This window comes from Impatiens glandulifera, chromosome 4 (assembly GCF_907164915.1).
Source record: "Impatiens glandulifera chromosome 4, dImpGla2.1, whole genome shotgun sequence".
NCBI lineage: Eukaryota > Viridiplantae > Streptophyta > Magnoliopsida > Ericales > Balsaminaceae > Impatiens > Impatiens glandulifera.
The window spans coordinates 26,955,010-26,965,080 of record NC_061865.1 but is presented as its reverse complement, the minus strand read 5'-3'; the positions used below and the strand labels follow the sequence as shown (position 1 = coordinate 26,965,080).

General features: G+C 31.6%; 1 protein-coding gene across 1 annotated transcript; it reads left to right on the top strand.

The window, feature by feature from the left end:
• The first annotated feature begins 8,948 nt into the window (after positions 1–8,948).
• Positions 8,949–9,852, top strand: LOC124936931 (non-specific lipid transfer protein GPI-anchored 5-like). The gene is made up of 3 exons (XM_047477460.1): positions 8,949–9,414; positions 9,498–9,557; positions 9,630–9,852. The coding sequence occupies exons 1-3, from the start codon at positions 9,096–9,098 to the stop codon at positions 9,737–9,739; spliced, it is 489 nt and encodes a 162-aa protein (XP_047333416.1). The 5' UTR covers positions 8,949–9,095; the 3' UTR covers positions 9,740–9,852.
• Positions 9,853–10,071: the final 219 nt, after the last annotated feature.

The window sequence follows — 10,071 nt, the reverse complement described above, 5'->3', positions numbered from 1 at the left end:
TATTATATTATATTATATTATATTATATTATATTATATTATATTATATTATATTATATTATATTATATTATATAAACACACACTTTTATTTATTCTTCTTATTACAGAAAGAGGCTGAAACCATCTCCCTGAATTGGAGAATAGAGATGGAATTACAATTGCAATGGAAGATGTTGGAACTTCTCGAGTTTGGCACATGAAATACAGGTAATTAATTAATGACATTTGATCTCTTAGCTAGACAAGAATCTTAATCTTAATGGATTATGTTTTTTTCTTTCTTTTGTTAATGTTATAAGGTTCTGGCCCAACAACAAAAGCAGGATGTATCTACTTGAAAACACAGGTAAAAACAAATTAATATATAACTAATTAGTTAACATATGATTAAAAAAATGGTTCAAATTTCAGGTGAATTTGTGCGTGCAAATGAGCTGGAAGAGGGGGACTTCATTGTGATTTACTCACATGTCAAGAGTGGAAAATATGTATGTATAAATTCAAATTATTGGTCATATTTTATCTTTGTTAGAAGCATTATTAAATAAGAATAAAATGGATATGCCTAACTAACTAATTCTATTTTACAGATGATAAGAGGTGTGAAGATGCGCCAGATTGAGCAGAAACAGGAAGTGAAGAAGGGGGCTAGAAGTCACAAGAACCCTAAGTCAGCACCCGTGTCTTATTTGCAGCTATAGTGTGCCAATGCAAAACTCAGACACCCTTCACCAAGTATTTTCATTTGAAAACTCTTTTTCGTTTTTTTTATGACTATGCAATGACTGCTTTCCCTTTTCTCGTTTCAATAATCACTTTTAAATAATTGGATTTCAAATATGGTTAAGATGTTTGATGTTATGATACAATTTTCTTACCTATAACACAGGGTCTTTTCTTGCTTAAGCTATATGTTCAATTTTATTTTCAAATAGTATAAAATAGTTTTTTGGCTTGCCATAAGAGGTGGTTGATTACTATGAATAAATGATTTGGAATCAGTCAAAATCATCTTCTTTGTGAGTGTTCTTTCTCATCTTCTATTTAGAGATCAAATGTTGTTTTAGTGTCTTTGCTAGCTTTGGAGAGGAAAGAATGTTAAGTTTTTCAGGGACGTTCTGCTGTCGCAAAATGTCTCAAAAACTGATTGATTCAATCTTCAAAATTAGTGTATTTTCTACATAAAAAATTGTATACGACCTTATAATTTTTTATACAATTTTTTTTAAAATACACTAATTTTGAAAGATGACCCAACCTTTAAAACATAGTTAGGACAGCCTATCCTCTTCATTTTTCAAAGACAAGAATGATTTTTTAAAAGATATTAATTTTAGTAGTTATTAGGTATTGTTAAACATACAACTCTTTTAACAGAAAACACAAATAATTTATTGGTTTTTCAACAATTTTATTTATTATTATTATTGAGTGTATTCTATAAATTTATCATAATTGTATATCATTAATAAACCTTCAATAGAGTATCATCATTGGCTCTTCTTCTATCTTCTTATTATATTGTTTTTTTTGTTTTTTTTAAAATGGTTTAGGTATTATATTGTCTTTCATTTCATTGGTATATGCATAGAGCTATTAGGATAGATCCTTTTCGATCCATAAATGGTTGAAACACATATAAGTCATTTCTTGCACATAAGAACTCTAGAGGTGTGCATAGAGAAAACAAGGGAGGTGGTCGCTATTATTGTAGAAATTACCTCCCAAAATGTTCAAATTGTAATCATCACGGACACATATATGAAAATTGAGAGCAAAATTGTCGCTCTCCAGTAGTGTCAATTTTGTAATGGAATCGGTCATCTTGTCATAAAGTGTCGGCGTAAGTTTGATCATAACTTCCAACCCGTTACTCCCTCTGCTTTCATGGCATCTCATTAATATTTTATATTACTCTTGTGTCACGAACTACTTCACTTCTACCTAGTTAAGGTATTGAACGAATTATTATTGTTGGTAATGGTAAATTGTTATAAATTTCTAATATAAAAAAATTATTATTTCGGGTTTGACTAAACCTTTAAAATTACAAAATATTTTAATGTTCTCAAATTGTTAGGAATTTATTATGTGTTGTGTCTTCTTTGAATTTTATCCACCTACGACAAAGAATCAAATTACAGAGATAAAAGATCTTCGAGACACTTAAAAACGGTTTTGTATTACCTACTCTCACCGAAACAAGCCTTTCTTAGTTCTCGACCATCAACATCCATAAGGAATCACTTTCGACTTCTACCATCTTCTCTAGCTATTATCTCCCATTTTAAGTTACTATTATTGGAAAATAAAACTCTATCTTTTTTGGAAGCATGCCAACTTGGGAAATCACACAAACAATCTTTTAAATTATTAAAGTTGTAAACTTTTTGCTCCTCTAGATTTAATACATGCCTATGTTTAGGACCTGCACATATTTCTCAATATCTGACTATCGTTATTTTGTTTTTGTTGATGATTTTAGCATATATATATATATATATATATATATATATATGTGGTTATTTTTTATTCAAAGAAAATCTGATGTTATCCATAAATTTATAAAACTCAAACTTTGGTTGAGAATTCGTTCAACAGAAAATCAAACAGATTCAGACTGATTGAGGTGGTGAATTTTGTAATCTTGTCACATTAACGGATACTAGATATTCAATAGAGGTTATCATATCCACATTCGAGTGAACAAAATGAGATTGTCTAACAAAAAATTAGACACATCACTAACACCAACGCTAAATAATCATTATCCATGTGAATATCTTAACCTAAAAAATTTGTTGGTAACAGAGGATCCCAACTGTATGAAGGTCGCCTAATTATACTACCTTGAAAATATTTAGATGTACGTGTTATCCCTTTACTCGTCCTTATCACCAACTTAAACTTGATTTCAGATCTATCATATATTTATTTATTAGGTTCATAAAGCTATATGTGCCTCCATATCCTTAGAGACCATCTTTATATATCTCGGTATTTTACTTTTTATAAAACATTCTTTCCATTTTCTATACCCTAATTAACGACCCCTACCTACCTCATCACTCTTACTCACACTTCCATCCATACTATTTCACACACACCCACTCCAAATCCAACTACACCTCATTCTAATGTTACAAATTCTCGGGGACCAAAAGGGTACTATGTGCCCTTTCAAGGGAGCTTAATGTGACTAAAAAAAATCACATCAAACTCCCTATGAGAGGGCACAAAGACCTTTGCAGAAGATCATTCTTTCAAATTCTCAACCCGTCTCTCCTACGCATAGTTCATCTCCTACCATCATGTTACCACACAAATTCTTTTGTTATATCTCCTCCCATCTAACATTCTCTCATTCCAACTTGTGTTTCCTCTCAAGAGTAAAATATGGAGGATGACAATGACATCTGAATATAATGTTTACACATAATGTATTTCTTCATAGTGCCAAAAATATATTTATGGAACAACCAAATAGATTCACTCATCTAGATCTCCGGAATCATGTATGTAATCTTAAGAAAGTCATTTATGGACTTAAGTCAACTCCCCGTGCCTGACACTCATCATAAGTTTTCACTTTCGAATGGTGTTAATTTTCATCATCACTTTTTAATGAATCCTCTTCATAAAAATTGTAGAATTTTATTCCGACGAAATCAATCCCCATGCCCAGTTACCCTGATCTGAAGTCAAGAAACTAATTATGATCGATTAGAAGGAACTTGAAGGGATAATAAATCTTGCACTGAACTCCAGCATTGGCCATTAATGATGAATCCAAATCTGATGCATCATTGTTCTTGTATCACAATGACTGATATGTGTGGTTGTCTATTTGGATGACACCATATTTACATGTAACTCTCTCTTTCTCACATCTCTTAATTTATCACACAACTAAGCACAATATTCGATAGACTTGAGAGAGATTCATTATTTTTTGGGATTGAGACCACTCAAACATCTAATGGTGTATACCTTAGTCGGGCCAACTATATCTCCAACATCCTAAAATGTACTAACATGCACAATGTCAAACCATTTCACCCATCCGTGTCACCGCATGATCATCTGTGTCAAAGAATGATGGTATCCACGAAGTTAGTGCAGTGGTAAGAGTCAATTTAAGTGACCATAAAGTCATAAGTTTGATTCCATCTAAAAACGTTTTGAGTTTAAGAGAGGCCAAAACTGTAGAGTGTCATGCTAGTTCTCATTTAATTCTCCACAAAAAGGAATGATAATAATCCTTTGTCGATACTTTTATATATCGAAGCATCTTTGACGCCCTACAATATCTCATTCTTACTCGTCCAGAACTTGTCTTTGTTGTTAATCGTGCACGCCAGTTTATGCACTTCTCTACAACTACTTCGTATCATGGGTTCTTGATCCGTTCCTCGTCAAATCTCTCCCTCATTGCCTTTTCAGATGCTGATTGTCCTAATGATCGACGATCCACAACTGCTTATCTCGGTGACAATTTAATCTTTTGGAAATTTAAAAAGCAAGTTGTTGTCTCTCTTTCCAGTACCGAGTCTAAATTCCGGGCCCATGTTACCGTCGAACTTTATTGGTTACAATCTTTCATTGGAGAACTTCAATTATCTTTGTTTACCACTCCTATTCTTTGGTGTGATAATATTGGTGACGTTTTTTTCCTACAAATCTAGTCTTTCATACCTAAACGAAATATATTGAAATTGATCACCATTATTCAGTATATCTCTAATCATGATCAGGTTGTCTATATTCTCACCATAGGGATGACAACAGATACTCTACCTGTCGGGTAATGAAGTACTCACTCCCGAACCTGATTTTTATTTTACTAGCATTTTTCCCGTGCATTTGCACGAGTATTAATATAAAAATCGTGAAAAAAAATTACGGATAACATTTTTTATTTTATTTTTAACCGTTTTAAGTTTATGGGTGGGTCAAATTAACCAAATTAACCACAGCTCTCGACCTGCCAATCCGGACACTTTAAAAATTAAGCATCATTATATATATATAGATTAGTTAGTTAAAAAGTTGAACTTATATTAATATTAAAACGTCCCGCGTTTATCAAATTTGGTGTTGAATTTAAAATATAAAGTCTTTGTAGCCTAGTTGGTTAAAGAGTTGTACTTGTTTTGTTAGGTTGCAAGTTCGAAACATACTTCTAGCATTTTTAATTTTATTTTTAACCGTTTTAAATTTAAAAACGGGTCAACCCACAATCCGACCCAAGTATCCAAATTAACCACAGCTCTCGACCCGCCAATCCGGACACTTTAAAAATTAAGCATCATTATATATATATATAGATTAGTTAGTTAAAAAGTTGAACTTATATTAATATTAAAACGTCCCGCGTTTATCAAATTTGGTGTTGAATTTAAAATATAAAGTCTTTGTAGCCTAGTTGGTTAAAGAGTTGTACTTGTTTTGTTAGGTTGTAAGTTCGAAACATACCTCTAGCATTTTTTACAATCATATCATAAATCCACAAAAACCATTAATTAACGTACTTCAAATAACATACATTTCAACAAACCAGAATTCAAGTGGGAGGGGCATCATCACTAGTCGAAGGGGCATCATCTCTAGTGGGAGGGGCAGGTGGACGTGGAGGGCGAGCACCGGGAATCATGGATAATAAGAAGTTCATCGTCTCCCTCATCTCAAGCATCTCATCCCGCATTCTATCACGTTCTACAAATGATTGTTGTCTCTCCCTTCGAGCTTCTTCACGTTCCATTTCACGTTGCCTTTGTAATTCTTCGCGCTCCATTTGACGCTGCCTTTGTGCTTCCTCACGCTCCATCTGACGCTCGAGTAATGCTTTTTCGCGCTCTCTCCGTGACTGAAGTTTCTCCGCTTCACGCTCCTCTCGCATCTTCTACATCTCCTCAAGTAAAACTCGATTTTCTTCACGAAAATGTTGCGTGTCACTGCGCGGTGTGCTAGAACCCCCACGAGCATCTGCTCTAAAACATGTAGGTGTGACACCTGAGCCCATACCCACGACTCGCCCATGTCCCTGAGACCCGAACGCATACTCAGCCAACTGTAGGTCATTCCTAGTCGGGTCTTCTTCTATAGCAGTTCGCAAGGCAGTCTACAAACACAAATTACATTTGATTATATACATAAAATAAATGAAACTAATAAACACGTCTTACCACTTTTTCTTGAATAATGGGGGGACCTCCGGATTTGGATCTTGCAGAGTTGGTTTCTTTGTATGAGTGTGGAGAAATAATTCCGCAAAATTAGGCGAGGTACCGGTAGTCTTCTCCTGTACAAATTTAATAATTGATAAAAACGTAATAACATTATAAACTTTGTTATTCAATGATAAAACGAACCATTTGATTCTCCACTTGCGAAAATGAGATGCTGCCCGCATGATTTTCTGCAAATAAGAAAACATTTGTGTTTAATGAATGATTAATGTAAGAACTCTTTATAAAAACATCATTAAATGTATAAATATCACTATAAAGTCTCATTTATTGAAAGCATTTGTGGGCAAAGGTGATGTCAAAATTTTACTTCAATATTTATTTAGTGATCAATTCATTAATTTATTTGATCTTTTATAGATTTATAACTAATAGAACACACCAAGATTATGGGTTCAAACTTTATCCTTCTTATTTATTTATTTAGAATAATTAGACCGGTTGAATAGTTCAAAACAGTTGAACGAGATGATCATGAAGTGCCAAAATAGTTCAAAAATCAATCAAATTGAGCAGGTGGTCCTTTCCGGCCCAAGTAAGCCCAATTCTCATCACTTCTTGAACAAACATGCCACTAATGGGCCAAAATAAAACGCCTCAAAGATTCAGGTTGAATTGTTTTTTTTTTTGTAACGAAGGAGAGAGTGTGGTTATAATATTATAATATTTGGTTTAATCATTTAATCATACAATTAAATAAATTTTAAATATTATGTTTGTGAGTAATTGATGGAACAATTAAAATCGTGTTGATTCTTAAAATTTTAAGATTTTATAATTTTAAATTAGGTTAACGAGTCTGATTTTAAGTAAACTCTTAAATATATAAACTCTTACGATATTAAATTTACGATAATAAGATTTTACGATTTTACGAGTTTATAAATAATTTCGATTTTACGATTTTATACGATTTTACTATTTAAAACACAATAAAGTTATTATTTATTTATATTAATTAATTAATATAATTAATTTTGTAACTATAATTTTTTATAGTGTTATTTATTTATTATTATTTTTTAATTAATTTTATATTAAAATATATAATTTTTTAAAATTGAATAAATATAAAAACTTAATTATATATACAAATAATAATAATATATAACTATTATTTTTTTCAAATTAAACTCTTACGATTTAATGCAAACTCTAGATTTTACGAGTTTACAACTAGCTAACGATTTTACGTAAACTCTCGATTTTGACAGCAGAACTTTATTTTCTGTATAAGTGCGCATAAGTCGCAGTTGTGTAATGAATTGTTACCGTAGTTTTAGCGAAGTTATCGCATATAAATAAAATCAAACATTTTGAGCATTTATTGAATAAGCTGAATAATTAAAAGTAAATATGAGAGATAAGGAGTAACATTAAAAGTAAATATGAGAGATAAGGAGTAACGATTATACATTTATAGTGTTGACCATTTGAATAAATTGAATATTATTAAACTTATCTAAGCTTTTAGTAACTAAAGTAAAATGAATAAGTTGAATCAAACTAGTACTTAATGTGATAAATGTTGTTAAAAATAATGATTGTGTGAAAAAGTATCTAGTAGGCTAAAGAAAGCATTGTAGGCAAGAACTATATATATGGAGAAATTAAGAGTTGAATTTTAGAAAGCCAAATGTTGGCTAAATCGACCTATTTTCATTTGGTCCTATGTCCTAACAATATAATCTATCTACAATAATTGTTAAGATGAATACAAATTTGTGGTCAATATAGTTATCTATTTGGGTCTCGTTTGGTAAGGAGTATAATATTGTTGAGATAATACAAATTATCCTGATAGTGTTGAAAAAAATAATAATGTCCAAGTTTACAAAAAAATGTTGGTGACTAGTTTCACCTACTTGCTAAATAAGTACCAATGAGTATGACCTTAAAGAGTAATAGGAGTGAAAAGACATAGTTTGTTATAAGGTGTCCAACTTCTAAAATTTAAAGGGAAAAAAAATCATTGGTAGTTGTTGTAAAAATACAAACTGTAACATCAAGATTGAAAGCTTATTTGAAAACAATTCAAATAAAGAATGTTGGTAAATAAATGGTTTCAAAAAAGGCTAGACAATTCTTAACTTTGAATCATTTTTATTCATCGTAATTAATCATGTCTTCAAAAACAGAAACTATACTTTTAAGTTTGGAATGGGAAGAGCTATTCCATAACCCGTTTTCCTTCCTGTACCGTTTGTAAAAGAAGCGTAAAACGATAAAACAATTTACTTTAAGATTTAATATCTATCTTTATTATATTTTTTAATACTTCTTTTTCAAATGATACCGAAAGAGGGACAGACTATGGAACAACTTATCCCTCCTCTTAAGTTGGTCATATTCATAATTTGAACTAATTAGTATATACGTACATTGATAATTGCCAACACTAATTGTATTTTTAATTAGATTCCAAACTTTGTAAATATTTTACAAGCTCAATTCTTGTGTCATTTCAACAACATACATGATTTAAATTTGATATTTTTTTTTGAAATGTTTTAAGATAAGCTCTTACTTTGGCCTAATATTAAATGAAGTTAGTTAACAACTCTATATGAAAACCCATTTTTATTATTTTAAAATAAAAAATGTGAACTACCTCTTTTTTTTTAAGTTATCCACCATTAGATACATATCCTTTAATTTAAAGTCACTCATTGGTAGCAAAGTAGCTAAAAGCCAGTCACCAACATTTTGCCACCTTCATATCTCATATGCAAATCCACCACTATAAAAAAACCACAAACTTAGATCATTTCATCCCATTCAAATACAACTAAATCTTCAATCTTCATAAATTTCAAAAGTCAAGACAATCACGTTCAATACGCGAGAATGGCAATTCAGAGAATTGAAATGATTTTGGTGGTGTCGGCTATGCTTTGTATAACAGGAGCCATGGCTCAGTCTTCAAGCTGCACAACTGTCCTGATTAGCTTGTCACCGTGCCTTAACTACCTCTCGAAAAACACTTCGACTCCTTCTTCGAGTTGTTGCTCTCAGCTCGGAACCGTTGTTCGAACATCACCACAGTGTCTTTGTGAGGCTCTCAATGGCGGTGGCTCCTCTTCCGGGCTTAACATTGATCAAACGCGAGCAGTTGCACTTCCGGGAGCTTGCAATGTTCAAACTCCCCCCTTAAGCAGCTGCAATGGTAAGAACCTCAGACAAATTTACACACAAAAAACTATTAGTGGTAAGATTCCTCACTTTCTATTTGATTTGTCAACTGGGCAGTTGGTTCACCAGCAAATTCTCCAGCAGGATCTCCAGGAAATCAAAACAGAGTCCCTTCAGGTAAAAACACACATTATAACATAAATATTTCAAATGTTTACATTTACTGACAGTTACTTGTGTATGTTACAGATTCTGGGTCCAAAACTATACCTTCAACCAACAATGGATCTTCTTCAAAGATGGCAATCTCCCTGCTCTTTGTAGCCATTTGTATTGCTTATTTCGGATCTAGCGTATAGCTATTTTGAGAATATTCAATCATCTCATTTCTTTGTTGTCAACTTCTAAACTTTATTATTTATTGTTTGTGACCTCTTTAGGGTGTATTTTTTTTGTATGACTAAAGAGGCTTCTTGCCATCTTCTATTCATAAATAAACATGTTTACTTATTTTAACTACACCATAGTCTTGTTTACTATATACAAACTAGTCTAATTTTAAAAACTAATCACAAATTTCAAGTTAATATTAGGCATTTTTTATGTCTTAAAGATAACACTGATTTAGAAAATAACATAAGTGTGATTTTATATATAAAAAACAGTCATAGCCCAAATGAAAAATAAACAT